Raw genomic sequence first — 25,606 nt, 5'->3', positions numbered from 1 at the left:
TCGCCCCAGGCAGCGCTAGGTTAGTGCCAGTACCGCTAATACCCACGCGCAAAGCATAAACCTCCCATAGTGGTATAGAATCTGAACAGATCAATATCTGATCTGATCTATACTAGCGTCTAGGGTTCCAAAAAAAAACGTATTGTTAGCGGGATCAGCCCAGATACCTGCTGGCACCTGCGTTTTGCCCCTCCGTCCAGCTCACCCAAGTGCAGTATCGATCGATCACTGTCACTTATAAAATACTAAACACATAACTACAGCGTTACCGATCGCAGGGATCAGGCCTGACTCTGCAAACAGTTTTTGTTTTTTGGTAGCGTTTTATATTTAAATCCTGAAGGCAGTGCTTGGTTTTCGGGGTACTGTACGTGGCTAGGCTCCCAAAAAGTCCCCCACATGTATCCCCGTACTCAGGAGAAGCAGCAGCATTTATTTTGGGGTGTCATTTCACTTATGCCCATAGCATGTGTGAGCAATATATCATTTAGTGACAACTTTGTGCCAAAAAAAAATAAAAAATTGTAATATTCCAGCAACTTGTGGCAAAATATAAAATATTTCATGGACTCAACACGCCTCTCAGTAAATAGCTTGGAGTGTCTACTTTCCAAAATGGGGTCATTTGGGGGGCTTTTGTGTTATTTTGGCATTTTATGGCCTTCGAAACTGTGATAGGTAGTGAGGAGTGAAATCAAAAATTTGCACCCTTATAAATCCTGATGGCAGTGATTGGTTTTCGGGGTGCCGTACGCGGCTAGACTCCCAAAAAGTCCCACATATGTGGTATCCTCGTACTCAGGAGAAGCAACAGAATATATTTTGGGGTGCAATTCCACATATAACTATGGCATGTGTGAGCAATATATCATTTAGTGGCAACTTTTTGTAAACTTTTTTTTTTGTGTCATTATTCAATCACTTGGGACAAAAAAAAAAATATTCAATGGGCTCAACATGCCCCTCAGCAATTTCCTTGGGGTGTCTACTTTCCAAAATGGGGTCATTTGGGGGGGTTGTACTGCCCTGCCATTTTAGCACCTCAAGAAATGAGATATGCAGTCATAAATTTAAAAGCTGTGTAAATTCCAGAAAATGTACTCTAGTTGGTAGACGCTATAACTTTTGCGCAAACCAATAAATATACGCTTATTGACATTATTTTTTTTTAACTAAAGACATGGCTGAATAAATTTTGCCCTAAATGTATGACTAAAATTGAGTTTATTTGATTTTTCTTATAACAAAAAGTAGAAATATCTTTTTTTTTTTTCTTGAAATTTTCGGTCTTTTTCCATTTATATCGCAAAAAATAAAAATCGCAGAGGCAATCAAATACCATCAAAAGAAAGCTCTATTTGTGGGAAGAAAAGGACGTAAATTTTGTTTGGGTACAACATTGCATGACCGCGCAATTACCAGTTGAAGCAGTGCAGTGCGAAATTGTAAAAAGACTTCTGGTCCTTAGGCTGACAATTGGTCCGGGGCGTAAGTGGTTAAGATAAAACCTGCGTTTACAACCACTTAAATCTTCTCTGAGCTAGTTTTCATTAGTGGATTTTAGAAAAGGGAGATGGCACCTTTTATGCTGGCTACACTAGTAGCATTTTGTTTAATAGAATTTTTCAATCTAGTCGTTTTACTTTTCTTAAATTTAATTGAAATCTAAATCTTGTGTGAGCATGAATGAGATCAATCGGACCCTATACACTGGATCTAGTTGTGTTAGAATGCTTTCCTTCATTGAAGGATGCAGCTCAGCAATAGTCTTGACTGTAGGGTTACAGTGTCGCCTTCAATAGAAGCACCTTCCTATTTTTTTGTGTGTGGTTCACTCTACTGCGGTGTTTTATTGCTAAAAGTCGTATCTGCGTCCATCTGTTACCATTGCCTATCGGTGCTGCCCTGAGGAGAGCTATCACCTGCCGGTTTACACAGAGTATTTTCCATTGCAGTGTCCTGCCTCCTGGACACTTAGTCACACTGGTCCCGGTATTGGACCAGTTTGACTTCCATCAGGAGCTGGAACTTCTATGTCACTGGGCCGAGTGGAGTAGTGGTGACTTATCTCCTGACGCTGCTGGTGGTATACCCCCCTCTGCCCGTGGTGCACGAAACACTGATTTATAGTACAACTAAAGGCACCTTTTAGCTAAACTTTGTTACGCAAGCCGCAAAATCAACAAGAGAAAACTTTCTTTATTTTCCCTACAACAAAGGTTCTTTATTTGTGTCTCAATGTGGAGGCACATGCAACACACTTTTTATCCCAGCACACTGCTTCAGAATATACAAATGTGTTACAACAACCCTTATGTATGGGGTGATAAAGATAATGGCTGCAGCAAGGAATTCTATTTCTGCTCCTACCCTAGCACTGATGTTCTTCTTGCATGTGATGTAACTGATGTGCACATTTCCCCGTGGAACCTAGAATTTTGTGAAATATGGTGCAACATACAGAAGTTGAAGATAAACATGCACATCAATCATATAAAAAATCGTTAAGAGTGTGACCTTTAGAGCTCATAATTATGTATGCTGTTAGCATAGGTCGAATAATGTATAACAACATGCAAATAGCAACAAGAAGGTGACTTGTTATACAGAGGAATATGGAATTATACACAGGCTTCAAAAAGTTAGACAGTGTAACTCTGTAGCAATTGCAGCTATCCTGTGTGAAATGCTTTATTTGTTCCTTGTACCCCTGTTCTGACAGTGGCTGCATTGCAGATTTCTTCCTCAGCTCATCTACAACTGCACAAATCCTGCCAGGTTTTTATTTGGTGAAATTTACCTCTCTATTTATACCGATGATTGTTCACCTAGGCAGAAAGACCAGTAGGCCAAGAAGGGAAGCAGATGTAGGTAACTAAGCATCACTGTAGGTGAACAGTAAGTAGCAAACCATGTCTTTCAGGTGCAAAAAACAGCAGGCGGGAGATGCATTATTCAACTGAGAAAAGGGGTAAGACATGAAAAAAAAAAAAAGCACACAATACTTCCTGGCTGCGGGTTACTCTGTGAGGTTAGGGATACTGCCTAGGTGGTTACCACACCATTCAATCTAGAGCAGGGGTCTCAAACTAGCAGCCCTCCAGCTGTTGCGAAACTGCAAGTCCCATCATTCCTCTGCCTGTGGGAGTCATACTTGTAACTGTCAGCCTTGCAATGCCTCATGGAACTTGTAGTTTCACAACAGCTGGAGGGGTGCCAGTTTGAGACCCCTGCTCTAGAGTCTAATAAATATGAAGTAACTCCTAACACTACACCAGGCTTGCATTACAGAGGAAAGTAAGTCTTCAGAGGCTGGGTCAAGCAAAGCATGTCTCAAAAGCATCTCATAGTGATAGAAGGAATATGGGGGCACTATGAAGCAAACTTTTAGCACCTAGGGGGCTTGGCAGAGCTGTTGCAGTAAGATCTGCAAGCACACCACCTGGGAATAAACTACTGCATGCAATGTCTGCACTGGGGAGCCCTCCATACTAGTAAGGCCTAGTCTGAAGCAAGCAGCAGCTGTTTGAAGAAATATACAAGGACAAGGGTCTTGAAATCTGCTTAGCCGAGAATGTCATATTCCTAAAAAGACTAACAAAAAGTGAAGCATGGCCTGCAATTTTTGTGTTCTAATGTCCAGGCTGAGCTGCAGAGATCCACAGCTCAGGTGGCAGAATCTGTCCACAGAACAACTATTGGTTGTGCACTCCACAAATCTGGCATTTATGGAATAGTGGCAAGAGTTGGAAAAAAAAAAGCCATAAGTACTGTTTGCTGTATCCCTCACATGGCTTCTCACAAACTGCAAATGCGTAAGAAGGTGCCCTGGTCAGACGAGACCAAAATAGCATTTTGCTTTTAGGCCAAAAAGCTCTGTGTGGTGGAAAGCTAGCAACACTGCAGAACATCACCCTGAACACACCATCAAACGTGGTGGCAGCATCATGTTGTGGGGATGCTCTTCTTCAGCAGGGACAGGGAAGCTGGTCAGAGTTGATCGGAAGATGGATGAACCCTCGTGGCTGCTTCTCTGATTAATGCTATCCTTACCTAGCCTGTTAGTTTAGGCCAGGGATGGGGAACCTTGGCACCCCAGATGTTTTGGAACTACATTTCCCATGATGCTCAAGTACACTGCAGAGTGCATGAGCATTATGGGAAATGTAGTTCCAAAACATCTGGGGTGCCAAGGTTCGCCATCACTGGTTTAGGCCATGTCTTGGTAGGTTTACAGTCGTGCCATATGCTTTTCATTTCCGGATGATGGATTGGACAGTGCTACGTGAGATGTTTAAAGCTTGGTATATTTTTTTTTATAACCTAACCCTGCTTTAAACTTCTCCAACTTTATCCCTAAATTGTCTGGTGTGTTCCATGATGCTATTTGTTCAATAAGGTAATCTAACAAACCTTTAAAGCGGTTCACAGAACAGCTGTATTTATACTGAGATTAAAGAGGAAGTAAACCCCACCAAAAAAATTCAAATTTTCAAATGTTTGTATAATAATTAATATCAGCATTCATAATATCTATAAATCTTCCAAAAACGAGCGTTAGAATTACCTTTTTGAGAAGTTTTATAAAGCACGGTCTTCCGGGTATCGCCTGCGCCATTTTTACTGCTGATTTTAGAATCCTTTGAGGGCGTCATTTCCGCCCTTAGTTGGACTCCCTCACGAAATCTCGCGCATACGCCGTAGCGTCATAACAAGCCTCAATCAGGAAGAGCAGGCTGATATCTACATCGCGAGACTTCTCCTCTGTGGCGTTCTGAGGAGAATCTCACGTACATTCCAACTATGACAAGCAGGAAAAACACACGCGGCATAGGATACCTGCCGCGCTTGAAAGTCCATACTGCGCAATCGCGCATGATGTCATGGACTATAAAACGGCGATTTTTATGAAAAGTAAACAAGTAAGTGCACTTTCTCAGGCAGCGATCAGCTGCCTGAGAAAAGTATTATCTGACAAGCTAAAGATGTATCTGAGGGTTTACAACCACTTTAAATTACACACAAGTGGACTCTACTTACTAACTACGTGACTTCTGAAGGCAATTGGTTCCACTAGAATTTAGTTAGGAGTATCAGGGTAAAGGGGGCTGAATACAAATGCACGCTACCCTTTTCACCAGTTTCCACTTCATCCCTTTAAACCCGAACACCTTTGAATTACACAGGTTCTGAGGCTAATTAAATGCAGATAAAGCACCAAGTGAGTTTAATTACCACATGAATCAGCCTCAGAACCTGTCTAATATGTGTTCAGGTTTAAAGGGATGAGGTGGCAACCATATTTCTCTTTCGTTCATTGGCGGACACAGCTCCAGTAATCTTGACCGTAGGGTTATTATGCCACCTTCAGGAGAGGACATGTGAAAACAACAGAACTTTACAGTTCCGCCCAGGGGGCGGTCCCTCTGGTAATGGCCCCTCAGCCTGCTTTCTGCAGCTCAGTTTTTTTTCTGCCTAGTGAAGGAGAAGGACCTAGGCTCGCTGCGGGACCTTTTATGCAAGATTTTAAGATCCTGTGATCTGCTATAAACAGCCAGCTGGGTGAAAGGCTGGATAATCTAGATCAGTGATGGCGAACCTTGGCACCCCAGATGTTTTGGAACTACATTTCCCATGATGCTCCACTACACAGCAGAGTGCATGAGCATCATGGGAAATGTAGTTCCAAAACATCTGGAGTGCCAAGGTTCGCCATCACTGATCTAGATCCTTGTAGTCTCCCCAGCTTGGCCATCGAGCGTGAGCAGACTCTAGCTACGTGCTTGGTCGGCCATGACATGCCCCACAGGCTTCAGGGGCGGTCGGTGAGCGCAGCACTCCGGGGCACACATATGACCAGACTACCGATGTCGGTGTCAGTGTGCCAAGGCCAGCAGCCGCCCCATACTGCTTGGGAGTGGGTCTGTGATGGGATGTCCCCAACTTGAGCGGATGGTAAGTACAGCTCTTCTTGCCTTGGCGGGATTGAGCAGCTGAGCATTCCCTGGGAGGTCAATTAGGGGTCCCTCTCTTCTCTCTCTGTCCCTATTTTCCTCCCCCCCTGTGGGGGATGCTGCATGGCTGGGCTGCTGAGCGGTGTGTGTACCTGAACCAGGGGGGCTCTGATCCTAGATTGGGGGCTGCGCTGGTTGTCTGTGTCCCTGGGTGTCTGTGGTCTCTCCGCTGGTGTCTGGGGGGCTCTGCATGTGCTGTCATAGCGCTGTTCTTCCGTCATTATCTCTGGTCATTCACTGTATACAGTTGCTTGTTGGCCATTTTCTGTGCGTCTCTGTGGAAAGCATGGTCGGGGGCCATTTTCCCTGTGATTGTCCTCTATACAGGGCGGGTGGCAGACATTTTGTTGTAGCTCAGTGCAGTTTTTATCCTCAGCACCAGTACCTGTAGCTCAGAACAGCACTTTTTTTTTTGCTCTGGACACCTGGGAGCTGACACTGGACACAGGCACCTGTAACAGAATGGTGCAGCACTCGGTCGGGGTGGTGAGTCCTGCGGTGGGGGCCCCTCAGTCTGCAGCAGCTAGGAGGGTGGGATTGTGCACCTGTCCTAAGTCCCCAAGGGTGGGGACTTAGGACAGGTGCACAATCCCCAGAACTCCCTGCAGTTGCAACCGGCTCGTCTGCAAATGCGCAGTGCCTTTGGTCGCTTTGTCGGCGGTCCTTGAAAGGTTTGTTGCCAGGGTGGAGGTGGCGTGCGAGCGCAAAGGTGGTAAAAAGCAGCCCCTGCCCCCCCATGTCCCCTGGGGTAGAGCTCTGACTCAGACTCGGGCCCCGCAGTGACTGGCGGTCCCTGCTCTGACGCTGACCAGGACCGATCACACAGTGAAAATTCAGGATACAACAGGATGCTCTGCTGAAGTAGTGGTCCTGTAAGCCAGCCCGTACCCCTAAGGTGATTCCGTATCTGACTTATTTCAATAAGTTCATATACAAGGAATGGGGAAGCCTGCAATGGACCTTCTCGGTCCCAAAAACAATGGCAGTGCACTACCCTTTTGAGGAGAGCCTTCTTAAAAAAATGGTCGGCTCCTCTGGTTGTGGACCCCCCCCCCAGTATCCAGGTTAAACAAAGTAACCATGATCCTGGTAGAGGGGAGTCCTGCATTTAAGGACCATACCGACAGGAAGGCTGAGGCAGTGGCCCGTTCCTTGTTTACGGTTGTGGGGTCAGCAATACGACCCGTACTGGCCACAGCACTAGTGTTGCAGACACTTACTGAATGGGCAAAACTTTTGGACCACGAATTGGAGAAGCAGCAGGCCTCTCCTGTCTGTGTGGAACTGACAGACCAGTTAGCGCACGGCCTTAAGTACCTTTGTGATGCGGCCCTGGATATGTTTTCTTTGCTCTCCAGGGCATCAGTATCAGCAGTGGTGCTGTGGCGCATGATTTTGCTAAAATGCTGGTCTGTGGATTAGGCATCTAAAAAAAGTCTTGACGGATCTACCCTTCCTTGGTGAGCGTCTAGTTGGAGCCTTGTTGGATGACATTAAGAATGTCACAGGTGGGAAGAGCACCTTGCTCCCACAGTCCAGGAAGAGTAAGGAGCCACGCCGCAGGCAAGGGCCCTCATTTTCCACTCAAGAGAGACTTTTTTTGTCCGCTTGGGACTTCGGCTACACGCTCCCAGTCTGACAGGGCGACTACTGAGGGACAGAAGCATCCCTGGACTTGCAAGCCTAACAAACCAGCAAGCAAAAATGCTTCCGCATGAAGGTTTTCCCCTGCCCGTCATTCGTGACCAATGGGTCTGCAAACTGATTTTATCTGGCTACAAGATAGACTTTCTCTCTTGGCCAGCAGATTCTTCCCCTCCAGTTTACCCTTACTCCCGGCCTGCCGGGAGGCCCTGTTGGGGGCAGTAAGGGACCGGCTGAGCTGCGGAGTGATAGTGCCTGTTCCGCAATCGGAAAGGTTTCAGGAGTTCTACTCCAATCTGTTTGTAGTCTCCAAAAAGGAAGGGGTACGTCCAGTCTTGGACCTGAAAGCCCTCAATTGCTTTGTAAAAGTACAGAGACTTAGAATGGAATCAGTTCGCTCCCCAGTTGCTGCACTCTATCAGGGGGACTCCCTGGCACCTTTGGACATCCAGGGCGTGTACTTGCATATACCCATATGCCTCAGGCATCAGAGGTTTCTGCTATTTGCAGTGGGGAAGCCCACTACCAGTTTGTGGCTCTCCCCTTTGGCTTGGCTTCAGCACCCAGAGTCTTTACCAAGGTATTGTCTCCAATTTTGGAGTTGTTGCGACAATGCGGGATCACTATTGTGGTTTAGCTAGACGATCTCCTTCTGAGAGCAGCTTCCTCCTCAGAATTAAAGGAGGATGTGGCGATCACCATGCAAACCCTGCAGGAATTTGGGTGGCTGTTGAAGTTCAAAAAGTCGGTGCTTATACCAACTCAGCGCCTGTAGTACCTAGGCTTACTGTTGGACTCCGTGGAAGCGAGAGTGTTTCTCCCTTCAGACAAACTGGAGACTCTCAGAGCTGCGTAAGCTGTTGGTGAACCGCAGGTGATCGCTGCGCTTCTGCATGCGAGTCCTGGGCCTCATGGTGGCCTCCTTCGAGGCGGTACCGTATGCCCAGTTTCCCACCAGAGTCTTGCAGAAGGAGATATTGACAAAATGGGACAAATCTCCGTTATCCCTGGATCCGCAGATTCGGGTGAGCCAGCCAGTCAGTCAGGGACTCCTTGCTCTGATGGCTGAGATCCCCGGCACTTTGGGCTGGGAAGTCGTTCCTACCTGTTCATTGGACAGTGATCACAACGGACACCAGCCTGACCAGCTGGGGTGGAGTACTGGGAGTACAGTCGACCCAGGGCCTCTGGTCAGGGGAGGAATCCAATTTGCCGATCAATTTGCTCGAGCTCCGATCGATCAGGTTATGCCTCTCCACATGGTCAATGAGACTAAAAGGGCGTCCGATCAGGATACAGTCAGACAACTCCATGGTAGTGGCATATGTAAACCATCAAGGAGGAACAAGAAACTCGGCTGCAGCACGGAAGGTTGCTCACATCCTTTGGTGGGCAGAGTGACATGTAACGGCCCTGTTGACCATATACATCCCGGGAGTAAAAAACTGGCAGGCGGACTATCTCAGTCACCAGATGTTGGACCCAGGAGAGTGGTTGTTGCATCTGGAGGTGTTCAGGCTTCTGTGCCTGCGGTGGGGCACACCAGACATGGATCTCCTGGCCTCTCGGCTCAATCAGAAGGTGCGAAGTTTCTTATCCAGGACAAGAAATCCTTGGGCGGACGCGTCAGACACATTGGTGGCTCCATGGGCTCAGTACAGACTGATCGCCTTACCTCCACTAAAACGGTTACCACGTCTGCTCCACAGAGTGGACGCCAAGGGGATTCCAGTGATACCGATTTCCCCAGATTGGCCTGGGCGTCCCTGGTACGCTGACCTAGTACGCCTGGTTGCGGACGCTCCCTGGTGGCAATAAATGCGAGAAGACCTTCTGTCTCAAGGTCCGATTCTCCATCCTGCCTTACTGTCGCTGGTTTTGACGGCATGTCTGTTGAGAGCCAGGTGCTAAGGAACCGAGGACTGTCTGACTCTGTGATTTCAACTATGTTGAGGGCATGGAAATCTTCTTCCTGGAAGATATACCATTGTACATGGAAGGCTTATATCTCCATGTGTGAGGAGATTGGGTGGCGTCCGCGCACCTATTCCGTTTCCAGGATCCTGCTGTTCCTACAGTGAGGAGTAGACCAGAAACTGGCTTTAAGCACCATCAAGGGACAGATATCAGCCTTGGCTGTCTTTTTCCAACGACCCCTGGTGTCTCACTCTATGGTGAGCACCTTTGTACAAGGGGTCCGGCGTGTAGTCCCTCCGGTGAGTCCACCCTTGCTCCTGTGGGATCTGAACCTGGTGCTATTGGCGCTTCAGAATCCGCCATTTGAGAACATCAGGGAAATTCCATTGTTGACTCTCTCTCAGAAAGTGGTCTTCCTAGTGGGCATTACATCGCCCAGGAGGGGAACTGGTGGCCTTGTCTTACAAGTTGCTCTATCCTGTTATCTACAAGGATAAGATGAGGTTGCGTCAGCAACCTTCTTTTCTACCGAAGGTGGTTTTGGCTTTTCACCTCAATGAAGACATTGTGTTACCATCTCTGTGTCCTAAACAGACACATCCTAAGGAGGTGGCCCTCCATTCCCTGGACGTGGGCCGGGCTCTAAGAGTATATCTGTCTACCACAGCTCTCTTCCGGAAGTCAGACTCTGTTCGTTTCGGTAGCTGGTCTGGAAAAAGGGATGGCGGTCTTGTCGGCCACTATTTCCAGGTAGATCAGACAGATTGTGGTCCAGGCTTACGCCTTGAAGGGGCAGGTGCCCCCCTTTCCTGTCATGGCCCATTCCACCAGGGCAATTGGGACCTCTTGGGCTTTCCGACAATAAGCATCAGTCACTCAAGTGTGTAAGGAAGCGACTTGGTCGTCTGTTCACACTTTTACAAAGTTCTACAAAGTAGATGTAAGCGCATCTTCTGATGCTTTGGCCGCAAAGTTTTGCAGGCGGCCGTGTAATGTTGCAATTTTACGCTCGCTCTTCTGTTAAGAGGAAGTTAACTTTTTGAATGTTAATGAACTCTGATGCATATGTTGACCGCAAGGTCTGATGCGGTTGGTTCAGACGGTGACCCTGCGTTGGGGAGCACCTCTGGTTGTGGGTGAATTAATGTTGCTGTTCCCACCCCTTGTTAGGACACTGCTTGGGGATGTCCCTACGGTCAAAATTACTGGAGCTGTGTCCATCAATGAACGAAAGACAAAATAGGATTTTTGTGCTCACTGTAGAATCCTTTTCTCTGAAGTTCATTGACAGACACAGCACCCTCCCCTCCTATTGGTTTACGTTATACTGCTTGTTGATGTACTGAGCTGCAGGAAGCAGGGTGAGGGGTTATTACCAGAGGGAGCGCCCCTTGGATCTGTAAAGTTCTGTTGTTTTCACATGTATTACATGTTCTGCCTAGTCCTCTCCTGAAGGTGGCGTAATAACCCCACGGTCAAGATTACTGGAGCGGTGTCAGTCAAACTTCAGAGAAAGGATTTTTGTACTCATTATACAATCCTTATTTTTTTTTTTCACATATGTACTTGGAAAATCATTTATCATTTTCCTTCCACTTCACAATTATGTACCACTTTGCGACGGTCTATCACATAAAATACATTTATGTTATTGGTTGTAACATGACAAAATTAGGAAAATGTCAAGGGGTATGAATACTGTTTCAATGCACTGTATGTGGCGTAATATGCACTGCTTTGATCAATGAGTCCGCAGTAGATTGTAAAAGCTCAAGGAGAAACTTTACAAAATCTTGGTGGTGAAAACGCTTGATCTGCCTCCATTAACATGCCACTGTGCAAGTGTGCTAGTTGATTCTTGCTGGAGTCCATGGACAAAGTGAGGGGGAGGAGAGGCAGAAGAGCATTTACAGCCAATAGTCCCCGCCAATTCCAGAAGTGGCAATAACCTGGAATTTATCAGATATAGTGGCAGAGAATTCTGCCTTAGTCAGAAAGGCAGCATGGCGCACACCCCTGAGGGAGCCTGAATCAGTGGGCTAGAGCAGTTTTAGTGATAGACCTTGCTCTGAAACAAAGAACCTGCCATCAACCCGAGAGGAACTTCGTGTCCTCAGGGGCTTCAGCAGGTTCGCCACAGTTTGTCCCATGTACTCGGACAACAGATGTGCACAGTCAGAAGTCTTTTACGCACAATAGCCATATAGGAACTTTCGGTAGAGAGCAGCAAAACTTAAATAGGTAAACACTATAACAAAGTAATCTCTAAGGCCCCTTTCACATGGATGATCCGTTCAGGTCCGCCTGTCAGTTTTTCAGGCGGACCTGAACGGATGCTCCATAGAGCTCTATGGAGCGTCGGATGTCAGCGGCGACATGTCCACTGAAATCTGACCCGCTCCGATCCAAAAAAGTGTCACGGAGGAAAAAGCAATTTTCCCATCCGTCATTAGATCGGGTGACGACGGACACTGCGGTCCATCGTCACCCGATCTCCCATAGGGGAGAGCGGCTCTGTGACAGGTCTGTCCCTGCGCAGTGTGCAGAGACAGACATGTCATCTGCCTGCTCAGCGGAGATCGCTCCGGCAATCCCCGCTGAGCAAACAGATATCCATGGGGCGGATCAGCACTGATCCGCCCCGTGTGAAAGGACCCTAAGGCCAATAGTGAGACAATAAAAGCTAGGCATAAACGCTGAACATGTGAATCCCTCTGTAACCTGTGCCTTTTAAACTGCTTCTGCATTACACTGTGCTATGTCTTATAGATTAACAATGGAATTTGTATCACAGATCTGTCAAGTCATGTATAGGCAGGTTTGTTTAAAAGGTACAGGAAATCCTTGTCTTCCTTTTTTTATGCCATTGGCCTCATTACAGGGTTCAGGCTTTGTCAGTCACGGTGGGCAGACCTTAAAATTTATCTTCAGGGTCTGGGTACCATAGGAATGGCCCATGACCCTGGACCTGTATAGCACCCTGTGGCTAAATACACATACCACGTTCCAAGGTGAGCGCTGAACACAGGATTCAGTGCCCACAGCAAACATTACAGGCTGGTCCCACCAGCAAAGGGTCTAGTTATGGGTCCCGAGATCTATTTAAGTCTAACTGATGCTACTCAACAATAAAGTCAATAAGCAATCAAACCTTGATGAAAGTGTCAGTTAAAGGATGGTAATAGAGATCTGGTGAAAAAAAATAGTAAGAAATTAATCTCCAAGAGGAAAAGGTGTCCATCACCTTAGGATGCCAAAAAAAAAAAAAACTGGAGCCTCACAGAGTGGGTGTTGTTATATGGATAAACTAGGGAGCAGACACAGAAAAGCTACCTGAAGGTAGCAGCATATAACCAAATTAAATTCTGGATTTGTAAAAGGCAAGCGCCTCTGCCTTAGTTTTTGGTGCTATAGCAGCATTTAACCCTCGGTCTGGGAATAGATTTCTGGGTACTGTACTGTACGATAAAGATAACACAATTTTTCATAAAAAGGGTCAATCCTTTACGACAGTCTTCCTTTGGCATTTAAATTAAATGTAATCCTCATCCTAACATTTTGGCTGGAGTCACACGTGTATGTATTAATATATATATATATATATATATATATATATATATATATATATATATATATATATATATATATATATATATATATATATATATATATATATATCAGTTCACGAACCTTGGCACCCCAGATGTTCTGGAATTACATTTCCCATGATGCTCAACTACACTGCAGAGTGCATGAGCATCATGGGAAATGTAGTTCAAAAACATCTGGGGTGCCAAGGTTTTCCATCACTGCTATAAGATAAGGAATACCCTTAGGTGTGAATAGTTACACATAGTTTCTTTTTGCATTTCACCCTGAACTTCAGAACAAAGATTTGAACAAGCTCCATAGAAATATGTTCTTTAAATGTATGTCCATGCACAAAAATGCATCATAAGTTTAGTTGTATTAGTAATGGACAATGCCTTTACCCAACACTCTAATGTGAACCTAAACACTCACCTAAAATATTAAAAAAAGGTCCACCCATCCAAAAGTCGCTTGGAGAATCAAGTCAATTAAAAACCTACTTCCTGCTGTAGTTCCTGACTCCACTCCTGCCAACCTGGAAATATTGGGTTTTCTAGCCCACTTTTGTCTGATCTCCAAGTAGCAAGATCTCCCTGGTAAAATTGTAAAACTGCTCCTGTCCACCAGGGACTTTCAAGTATTCCTGCCCACTTGTATATGCTTCACTAAAGAAGTCTCCTTTCTATTATTTCTAACATTGCTTATGTCTATCTGGGAATTTTGAGTATAAATACTCACCTATGTGTGTTCCAGTAGCAAAAAGCCCTGGCACAATTCCCGACTTTGCTCCTCCATCTGCAATTTTGGGTATTCCTGCCCACCAATGTGTGTTCCACTAAAGAGATCTCACTGCTATAATTCCTCACTCAGCTCCTGTCTACCATAAATTGCTTTCAGACAGCACACGTGTTGCAGTTTATAATAAAAACAGATGTTTTTGTGTAGCCTTTTTTTTTTTAAAGCAGAACTCCAGGATTTAACTATCTTTTCAATTACTGATCCTCTCCCTAAAATCTCTTGAACTGCTGACAGTTTAAATGATAGTGCTTTACTTTTCTTGAAATCCAAGTGTTTCAGTCCCAGTGATGTCATATTTCATTAGCAAACAAGTGCTGGCGCTGGGAGGACACTCTCATGCTGTGTATCACATCTGAGCAGGGAAAGAGGACTACATTTCCCGTCATGCAAAGGGAAATACAGGAGATGAGTGTGTGCAGTGAACTGGAGGAGTTGGCTGCATCTGCTAACCTGAGAAGCAGCGCGTGCCGAGAACTAGAGGGTGGAGTTGAAGCTAAGGGCTACATCTGCTATCCACAGTAGTTGGCTCAGACTCCAGAGTCTGCCCACTACAGTGAGCAGGGACGTAATTACATCTCTTCTCACTGTAAAGCACTACGTCAGGGCAGAAACAAGGCTGGTAGCCACAAGGATACAGAGCATAGCTGCCACCTGTGTTACTAAATAGGATGTCAGAGGGATTCAAATGAACCCTGGATTTCTCAAATATTACACAGCAGGGAGAGAAACAAGCAGCACATGGCACTAAGGTAGTGATGGCGAACCTTGGCACCCCAGATGTTTTGGAACTACATTTACCAAGATGCTCAACTACACTGCAGAGAATACGAGCATCATGGGAAACGTAGTTCCAAAACATCTGGGGTGCCAAGGTTTTCCATCACTGCACTAAGGTATGACAGAACCAATACGGTCAGCTAAAAAAATGTTATACCCAGAGTTGCACTTTATTTGTTTTAATACCTGAATATCAACCTACTTTGTTTACATAAAGCTAGATTAATTTATAGGGGTGTGTAGTTCTGGCAGTGAGCAGTTTAGAGTAGACATATATACATAGAATGAATAAAAACACAAATGAAGACTCTAGGTTAAACACAATCTTTATGCATTTCAAATAATACAGGTTTGCACTTTACAAATGTGTATCCTTGAAAGTATGTTATTGTTGAATTTTGGGCAATTAGAAAAATATCAAATTCATGTTTAAAACAACATCACAGATAAAGCCATAAACAGCCTGCAATGAGTATACATTTAATAACAGAAAACTAAAAAGTTATGTAAACCAATCACAGTAAAAAGTACATAAAACCTCTCTGCCATGTAATATGTATATATTCTCATTTTATAGACATGTTCTTTCCAAAACAATTCAACATTTTGTACAAAAGCTTGCAGAAGTTGAAGGCAAGTTAGAATAATTGTGTAATGTAAAACATTTTTAATAGATGAGCCATGCTTATGAAAACTTCACCAAGGCAATGCACTAATGGGACCGATCTTTAACCAATGTCATGGCCCAGGGGAATATAACAAAATTAACACACTACTCAACTTATGTGAATGATTAGAGACAGGAGTGTGTTATTTTTCAATTGAACAATATTTCTGAATGTCTGATGGTATATATTAAAAGGACCTTTCCTAAAAGAGGAAAGAGCAAAAATGGAAAACAGAAGATAAATAGATAACAGAAACATAGGGACTAAAGAACTAGGAACTTGTCACCAGTGACCAATATGGAATAATTGTTTCAAATGTCCACATGTAGTGCTCCCAGGGATGTATTGGGTTTTGAACAATTCTATTTTGCCCGCTTGCTCTTCTTGGTTACTGGCTCTCCATTGGTGTTTTTTTGGTCCCTCTCACTTATGGTAACACCAGGAATCTATAATAAAAGAAGCACATTCTCTAGGAACAATCAAACATCCCACAATACAAACTGGAAGTGAAGAATGAATTTAGTAAAACAAAACCAATAACCTAGACAGGATGGCTCACCTTTCTTGTAGATTAATCTAAACAGGTCTTTGGAGGGATGCTCCAAAAACTAGTACTGGCACTGAAAATGCTGGAAAAATAGGATTTTTTACTTAACGTAAAATCAATTTCTCTGAGTTAATTGACAGACACAGCCTTCTTTATTCCTAACGATAGGGTTATATCGCCTCTGCAGCAGTAGGACTAGGCAGAACAAAAAAACAAACACTTGGCCACTCCCATGGGCCATCCTCAGTCCGTATATAACCCCTTCCCTACTCTAGGTATTCAGTTTAGTAGCAAGTAGTAATAGAAGTATCAACAAAAACTCCATAGAGGGGTGGGTGCTGTGTCCGTCAATGAACAAAGAGAAACAGATTTTACGGTAAATAAAAAATCCTATTTTTTCAGTCGTTCATTGACCGACACAGCCTTTTTTATTCCCAACGATAGGAACGCCCCAAAGCAGTGCCAACATGAGGAGTGGGAAAATGAAAAATGCAGAGGCTATACAAGAGCCAACCAGGTAACAGGAGCTTCACCCAGGACAAGCTGGAACCCCTTCATTCCCCTTCAAGAGGGAATGGACCCTCTAAACAGAGGCCTGCAAAAAAAACCTGCGGCCAAGAGAGACATCTGCAGATGCCAAACCATCCACTTCGTAGAACTTGTGAAAATGTACACCGACGACCAGTGGCCGCCTTGCCAACTTGCGCAACAGCCGCCTGATAACATAAGGCCCAAGAAGTACCAAGTGCCCGAGAAAAATGTGCCATAACCAGGAAAGGAGGAAACCGATCCATGACCGAATAGCCCAAAGACATCATCTGTCCGATCCATCCAGACCAACAGACTCAGTGGCTGGCAAACATATCCGAATCCCCCAAAACACATCACGACCAGGGACACAAGAAGCCAACCCAAAGGCCTTATTCAAATGAAAATCCAAAGACGGGACTATGTAAAAATGGGTGAAGCACCACCTTAGCCTGGGTAAGGTGAATGACAAGATAACGCCACCATTCACGACACACTGCGAGTAGAGGTGTTAGCCACCAAGAGGCCACCTTCCGAGACAGAGTAAGCAGTGGAACCTCCCGAATATTTTGAGAGAAAGATAGAGAGGCCTTTAGAGAACCAAAAACACCAAGTTCAGATCCCACGGTAGTGGGAGAAACCGCCCCGGTGGAAACAGACATATAACCGCTTGAACACAAAAGGCATGCACCAGGGAGTGCGAGACCAGGAGATATTGAAGAAGACCGCCCAGGCTGACACCTGGCCCTCTATGGTACTCAAGGCATATTACTGCTCATCCCTCCGTAAATGGAGGTCAGAAACTGAGCCACCTAAAAGGAACGAGTACAAATCTGATGAAACATGGCCCAGAGAAGGAAGGTCCTACCCCGTGGCCCAACCCTAGCCACCTGAGGTATCCGTCTGACAGTGTTCCACTCCTTGAATGCATACGTCAGAAAAGCTGATGGAAACTAGACATTCTGCCCACGGAGGATACTGCCAACAGCCAAAGTCGCCAACAGCCTTCTTTGGCCCACCCTGGTGAGGGACATAAGCCACTGCTGGATCCGTGCTGGGAGCCCCCCGAAGTCGAGCTGTCCGTGATCCAGACCTAGTCTGATCAATTGAAGTTCCGGGATATTACACGGTAGCCTGGATTCCACCAATGTCCCTGAGCAAAGCTCCATCCCAGGATATCTCTCCACTCATACACTCGGTATTGGTGGTCACCCTGTTCAATACAAGGGGAGAAAGGATCTGCCCTATTGAAGAACCGGAGAATGAAGCCACCAGACTAGGGAACCTCTCTGGATTCCTGAGTTCGATTGTTCAGAGACTTTGGGCATTTGTCCCATTATGCCACGATCTCCCCCAAAGAGAGCCCACATGGAACGGTGCAAATGACCTTGCCTCAAAAAAAGGGTTGATACCATCAGACCCATCACCCACATTTAGATCTGCAGAGGAGCCCACCTGCCGGATAGTAAATGAAAAAACGCTGCATGCCACTTCTGGAGTCTGAATATAGGGGCTATGTCACAGCTGACCTAGCGCGTAGCTGCGGTCTGCACGCGCTTGCTGGCCAGACTGGGGTCACCCCTGGACCAAGCTTCCAGTCCGTCGCCCAGCCCAGAAATTGATATGAGATTTCACTGGAAAAAATACAGGAAAAACAAAAAAATAACAAACAAAAAATTCCCAGGACTAGCAATCCCAGCAGGGAATCAAGTCCTTACTTCTGACTAGACAGAAAAAACTGAATACCTAGAGCAGGGAGGGGGGTTATATATGGACTGAGGATGGCCCATGGGAGTGGCCAAGTGTTTTGTTTTTTTGTTCTGCCTAGTCCTACTCCTGCGGAGATGATATAACCCTATCAAGAATAAAGAAGGCTGTGTGTCTGTCAATGAACAACTGAGAAAACAGGCCATCCAACTAAAAAGGGTACATATGCTAAGAAGCGCCAACTACTTCTCGTGTGTGGTTTACTCTGAAAAGTTGGCTGGACAGAAAAATAATGTGGCATGTGTTTGGAGAGAGCCATAACTCGGGAGGGGAAGACAATAAAGAAATCAATAATTTTACTTTATTACATTTCCATGTAAACACTGATAAACAGAGGCTACATGTTAGATGGGACATTTTTAAAGCCACGACACGCATAAAAAAAAAAAAAAAAAAGAAGAAGAGGACTCCATAATGTTTCTTGTAACAGATCTAAAGGGAGGTTAAAGGAGTTGTAAAGGCAGAAGGTTTGTAACAGCACTCTCCCAATTTCCTACTTGAGCCCCTTCTCTCTCCCCAGCGATGTCCACAATCCCCTCAGCCATCCAGAACACTCCTCCTGATTGGCTGAGACAGAACAATTGGCTCCCGCAGCTGGCAATCAAAATCAGGGGGAGGGGCAGGGCTAGGTCAGGGATCTGTGTCGAAATGGATACATAGAGCTTTGATTCGATTTGAGTGACCCCTGTAGCAAGCTGCTGGCTGAAGGGCACTCAAAGGAGGGAGGAGTTAAGAGCAGCGAAGCTGGACACAAGAAGAGGATCAGGGCTGCTCTGTGCAAAACCAACTGCACAGAGGAGGTAAGTATAACATGTTATTTAAAAAAACAACAAAAAAAACAACACACTCCAACTTTCTTTTAGGAAACCAGATACACATCTATGGAGAAGACTACTCCACAGAACAGTGGGTGAGCAGGGTGTTTATAGAATCTTGAACATTTACATGAATCACGTCCTTCTCTCATATCTACTGAAAGAAACTTTAGTGATTGCTGTCCCTGTAGTGATATCTGCAGCTGGAAAGTAGGGATAGGGTGCAAACTGGGTCCGTGGGCTGATACATGGACATGTCTGCGGTAATACTGTTCTGTCCCAATTAATGCTGTATAGTAGTAGGGGAGCTCTGCACTTTCCATTTAGCCTGTTTTGAACACAAGAGAACTTTTTTTGCTTACACAGTGCCAGCATCCGTCATACTACAAGCACAGTGCATCCCCCGAGTTCAATTGATAAAAAGATTACTAGGTTTGTATTAAAAGGATGCACAACCACTCTATAATGTTGTAAACCGCAGCTTACTGGATAACCTAAAAAAAAAAAATGATTGCCTTCCAATAATCCAGATGGAATATATTTGTATATTTAGATGCCCAAGAATATGTATTTCTGACCATCCAGTCCTGAGATTTACATAGCTCTACTAAACAGTACAGTCCTATCTGGTAGGGAATCTGATTTTGTCTATGCTGCAGTTAACACTTACAGCATCCCAGCCCCCCCCCCCCCCAAAAAAAAAAAAAAAAAAAAAAAACTGTGAGCGGACAGTGAAAAGAGGAAGAATGGACTGATGAGCCCCAATTCTGTCACTGTGTTCTCCCCTCATATCATCGTGTTCTCCATTAGCACGAACTATAAGTAGGCACTGCTGCACAATTGATTGGCTCTTCATGCTGTGCCCCCCCTAGTTGGAGATCTACTGTAAAATAGGACTGCAAGAGGCCGATACACAAAGCCACCTTGCAGCTTTGTATCTGCCTACAGTTTACTTTTAATCATTTTATTAAAGTGGAACTCCAGGTTAGCTTTTTTTAAATTACCTAGCAGTTGCAAAAATAGCTGGAGTTACGCTTTAACACTAATAGCACTTTCCAGAGAACACAATCATTTATTCTAAGCTTATTAAAAAAAAAATAGCGATTATTAAGTACAATAGGAAATAAAACAATAATGGAAAAAACAAACATGAGACAGTTCCTACCTCAGGCTCCACGAGAACCATCCGTATTTTCTGGTGCTGAATGTTTGAAGCGTCCAAAGAAATTCTTACTTTTACTTTATCAAACATATAGAAGGTGGTGTTTTCCACAGTCAGATAAGGAATCTTGAAAATAAATTAGAAGCCAACATAAATATAATATTTGACAAGTGCCAAATTATAAAAGGAAGATGTCGACTGGATATCAGGGCATACAAAAAAATTCAACAACCAACAAGGACAACAGCACTATTAAAATTGGTACCAAAAGCTTTATCATACAGGTCTTGGGGGCTAGATAATCAGCAACACACATGCTTATGTTAGACAATCATTCAAAAACAAATACCATTTTACCTTTTATTTTACTGAAGCTTGGACAAGCAAAACAATGATCTAAAGTAACACTATACTGTATTTATCAGCGTATAACACACACTTTTCCACCTTAAAATCAGGGGGAAAATGTGGGTGCATGTTATACACTGATCCCTGCTGTCTGAGGGGAGAGGAGCGAGCACCGCTGAATTAAGTAGAGTCGCAATCTCCTGTGTACCTGGCACTCCGTTACTCACGGACACGCCTCCTGGCCCCGCCTTGGGCTACTGTTCTGTCTATCATATGAGCAGGGCTGGGAGGCGTGGCTGTGAGTGACAGAGCGCCGGGTACACAGGAGATCGCGGCTCTGTAATTCAGTGGCGCTCGCTCCTCCTCTTCCCTCGGAGACAGCAGGGATAATCCAACACTGGCGAGGCTACAATGATGGGAAAGGTGAGGCTGCAGATGGGCACTGAACAGGCTGCATTGATGGTCAATTTATAGACTGCAGATGGGCACTGAACAGGCTGCATTTCTGGTCAATTTATAGGTTGCAGATGGGCACTGAGCAGGGTGCATTGATGAACTGTGACCCTAATTTTACTTCAAAGTGCTTTATTTAAAATGCAAGTTTTTTTCCTTAAACTTCCCTCCTAAAATTGGGGTGCGTGTTACACGCCTGTGCGTATTATACACTGATAAATATGGTAATTGCTTTTAAATTATTATTTTAAAATCTTGTCAAAGAAAAGGGATTACAGGGTGTCTGCTAATACTTCTCTCAATCTGAAAACTCTTCTGAAGCACTCTTTCATTAGGGGATGTTTTAACTTCACAGCTAAAATCCCTGCTAAATGAATACTGCCAAAAAAAAAATAAAAAATATATATATATATATACACATACATACACACACACATGTATCTAACTTGAATCTTGGTGTCAATTGTGTATCTATTGCAGATGTATACACATAAAACAGCATGAAACAACTTCTGCACTTTGCCCCTGTTCCCTATGGAAAAGACTGCTCGCTGCTGTACTTTGTTCTTGGGCAGGGCGATTGGTCTTTTGCTTATTCCCCCTTTTTTTTGTTTTTTGAACAGGAGGAAAGTGGTAGGATATGATGGATCCCATCCACAGCTCTTTGCAGAACAATGCTGTCAATACTTTTAAACAGTAATAATTTGGGTTTGAAAAGGCATTAAGTGTACACATAGGGATTTGTAAAGGCTTCACTGCTGGTTTCCCTTAGAAGCAATGAAGGTGGAAACACCCGAGAGCCGATGGAAAAATCGGCTGGGGTGCCGACATGGCAGGAACCCTGGACAGTATTTGTAGCTGCTGATTTAATTTTCTCTGAAGGAGCCTGGAGCTCCTCTATAAAGAAGCATTACGGACCCAACATTGCTTGTGTACATCAAGCAATTAACCACTTCCCTACCCGCCCATTGTCATATGACATCCGCAGATGGAATCGTCCCATCCTGGGCGGGCGTCATATGACGTCCACAGCTACCTGGCGGTATAGGGGGCACGCACACTCCCGCCACCGAGGAGCCGATGAACGTGCCCGGTGGCCTCAATATCTGCCAGGCACTCGAGATTGCTCGTTACAGAGCAGGACTATGGATCTGTGTGTGTAAACACACAGATCCGTGCTCTGTCAGGGGAGAGGAGACAGATCGTATGTTCCTAGTATATAGGAACACCAATTGTTCTCCTCCCCATGTCAGTCCCCTTCCCCTACAGTTAGAATCACTCCCTAGGCAACACATTTAACCGCTTGATCGCCCCCTAGTGTTAACTCAATCCCCGCCAATGACATTTATACAGTAATCAGTGCATTTTTATAGCACTGATCACTGTATAAATGTGAATGGTCCAATATGTCCGCCGCAATGTCACAGTCATGGTATAAATCTAGCCCCTATTTTGTAGGCTTTATAACTTTTGTGCAAACCAATCAATATACGCTTATTTCAATTTTTTTTACCAGAAATATGAATACATATGGGCCTAAACTGAGGAAAAAATGTGTTAAAAAATAAAATTTTGGGATATTATAGCAAAAAGTAAAAAAAAATAAAAAAAGGATTTTTTTTGTCATACTTACCTGTAAAATCATTTTCTTTGAGTACATCATGGAACACAGAGTCAGGCTAATATTCATTATCTGCTGGGTTATATTTCATCTCTAGGTGAATGGACACTAGTAGACCAAAGTTCTTTAGATAGGAAGTGATCCCCTATATAACCCCTCCCATATAGGAAGTACTTCCGTTTTGTAGTAAGCACTGAATCCTTAAAAAAGGGCAGGGACCTGTGTCCCATGATGCACTCAAAAGGATTTTAGATACAAGTATGACGAAAAAATCCTATTTTCTTTTTCATACATCATGGGTCACAGAGTCAAATATTCATTACCTGCTGGGACGTCCCAGAGCAATAGCCTCGAGGGGAGGGAGACACCCTGCCAAACAATAGCCATCAGAACGTATACGGCAGCCTGCAGTACACTGTGGCCGAAAGCCGAATCCTCGGTTGCTCAAACATCCACTTGATAACAATTTTGTGAACGTATGCACTGAAGACCAGGAAGCAGCCTTACAAATCTGAGCCACAGTTACCTGATGGCGAAAAGCCCAGGAGGTTCCTACACCCCCTGGTAGAATGAACTCTCACCCTAAAAAGGAGGAGCTTTAGGTTTCAGACCATAGGCTTGAATGACCAATTGACAGACCCAATTAGCAATGGAAGCTTTGGAACCTGTCTCCCCTTCTTGAGTCCTTTTGGTAAAACAAAAACGGAGTCTGATCTTCGGATCTCTGCAGATCTAGACAGATAAACCTTGACTGCCCGGACAACGTCCAAAGAATGCAGTAGTCTCTCTTCCGTCAGATGAGGCTTAGAGTAAAAAGAAGGCAAAATAATGTCCTGATTTAAATAAAAGGCTGACATCACTTTTGGCAAAAAGGATGGAACAGGCCATAACACGACCCTGTCGTAGTGAAGGATCAAGTACAGTTCCCTGCATGAAAGGGCCGCCAACTCAGACACCCTCCCTTCTTGCGTGACAGCAAGTCTAAAGGAATTTCTTTGATAGGTTCAAATGGTTGTTTCTGTAACACAGACAGCACCACATTCAAGTCCCAAGGACACATAGATGACCTAAAGGGGGGAAGCAAACAAGCTGCCCCCTGCATAAAGGTTCGGACCAATGAATGGGAGGCTAAAGGCCTTCGGAAGAATACTGATAGGGCCGAAACATGACCTCTGATTGTACTCAAAGACAATTTGATTTTCACAGATGACTGTAGAAAAAAAGAAAATTCTTCCAATCACTTATTTATAAGGATGCCATTTTTTGGCTTCACACCAAGCAATATAAAAGTCTTCCATACCTTATGATAGATCTTCCTAGTGACAGCTTTTCTAGCATTCACTAGGGTAGACACCACTGGTCCTGAGATGCCACAGTCCTTCAACACCCTGGCTTCAATAGCCATGCCATCAAAGTTAGAGACTGTAAATTGGGTTGGAATATAGGACCTTGAGACAGTAGATTGGGGCACCATGGAAGCGTCCATGGCCCGTCTATTGTCAGTCTCACAATCTCCAGTAACCAGGGCCTTCTGGGCCAGGCTGGTGCCACCAGAATGACTAGAACCTCTCTCAGAATCCTGTGCAACAAATATGGAAGGAGAGGGATCGGAGGGAAAGCATAAACCAGAGCGTACTGGCTCCATGGAACTACCAGAGCATCTGCTCCAATTGCCAGAGGATCTCTTGTTCACGACACAAACTGCTGTAGCTTGTTGTTGAACCTGGATGGCAGTAGGTCAACCTCTTGTCGACTCGCTTGTCCTCTCCTGCTCCAAGCCAACAAGATGTCTTGTTGTAGAGACTTGGAACTGGGCATAGGGCCCCGGCTCGAAGGAGGATACCATCCTCCTTAGACGACTCATACAGAGCCGAATGGAGGGTTGTCTGGTGACCCTTAAACGGCGCACCAGATTCTTCAGGGCATAGATCCTTGAACTGTATCTAGAATCAGACCCAAATACTTTAGACCCTGAGCTGCTTTCCACGCTGATTTTTCGGTATTTCTGATCCAGCCTAAGCTTTTCAAATACCACACTGAGTGATCTCTGAGCAGGAGGTCGTCCAGATACCCAAGCATCAGGATCCCTTGGCCCCTAAAAGACCCAGTACAGGTGTCGGACCTTTGTGAACACCTGGGGAGCTGTAGCAAGCCCGAAGGGTAGAGCCACAAATAGAAAATGATGCTCCTCTACTACAAATCGAAGGAACCTCTTTATGAGGCTGAAAGATAGGTACGTGTAAATTTGCGTCTCTTAGATCGATGGAGGCTAAAGTTTTCCATCTGGGAAGAGGCTACAACTGAGTGGACAGACTCCATCCGAAAAGGACTCGATAAGTAGATACTGGTTCAGGCATCTTAGGTCAAAAAATGGGCCTTGTGACCCCGTTTGGTTTCTAAACTGAAAAACAGGCTCTTTCGGATACAGGAACCTGAACAATCACTCCTTGATGCACTAAATGATGTAGTGCCTGAAGCAATAAGTCTCTTTTTGGAGGATTCAAGGGAATGCTGAATCTTAAAAACCTCTGAGGGGGAACCCCCCCCACAACTCCAGCTTGTAACCGCAGGATAAAATTGAGGTGACCCACTGGCCCTTAACTATTGTTCTCCAAATGTCCACAAAGTGCAGCAGCCTTAACTCTACCTGATGGAGTGGGGGCATCCCCTCAAATGTAGGGCTTGGTGATGGGTTTAGAAGAATTTTGGACCTAGGGCTTTTTCTGGCCCTGGCCTTGTGGCTTACCCCTAGCGCCCTGTTGGCGGAGGAAGTGCCTCGGTGCTGGGACATTTTAGGAAGCAGTCCCTGAAGTTTTAAACGAGAGACGTCTGGTGCTTTTCTTCACATGAAGTAGAGAACTCTTCCCGAAGGGAAAAATTTTGGATATATTTGTCCAAATGATCACCAAATAAACGTTCCCTGTGAAAGGGGAAACCTGCCAATAACTTTTCAGAA

The 25,606-nt window shown here is 44.9% G+C and overlaps 1 protein-coding gene across 2 annotated transcripts in view; it reads right to left on the bottom strand.

Annotated features, from left to right (window-relative positions):
- Positions 1-15,049: 15,049 nt before the first annotated feature.
- The window catches only part of DIS3 (DIS3 exosome endoribonuclease and 3''-5'' exoribonuclease), an 87,865-nt gene continuing 77,308 nt past the window's right edge, over positions 15,050-25,606 (bottom strand). For both annotated transcript variants that reach the window (XM_077483125.1, XM_077483126.1), the window contains exons 21-22: positions 20,232-20,354; positions 15,050-15,855 (exon numbers count right to left, since the gene is read on the bottom strand). In XM_077483125.1, the coding sequence (XP_077339251.1) occupies positions 15,772-15,855; positions 20,232-20,354 (207 nt within the window). In that variant the 3' untranslated portion in view covers positions 15,050-15,771. The remainder of the gene's footprint in view (positions 15,856-20,231; positions 20,355-25,606) is intronic.

The sequence above is a fragment of the Lithobates pipiens genome, unplaced genomic scaffold (assembly GCF_037356315.1).
Source record: "Lithobates pipiens isolate NorthernLeopardFrog02 unplaced genomic scaffold, aLitPip1_a1.2 Scaffold_16, whole genome shotgun sequence".
Taxonomy (NCBI): Eukaryota; Metazoa; Chordata; class Amphibia; order Anura; family Ranidae; genus Lithobates; species Lithobates pipiens.
This window is presented reverse-complemented; position numbering and strand designations above follow the sequence as displayed.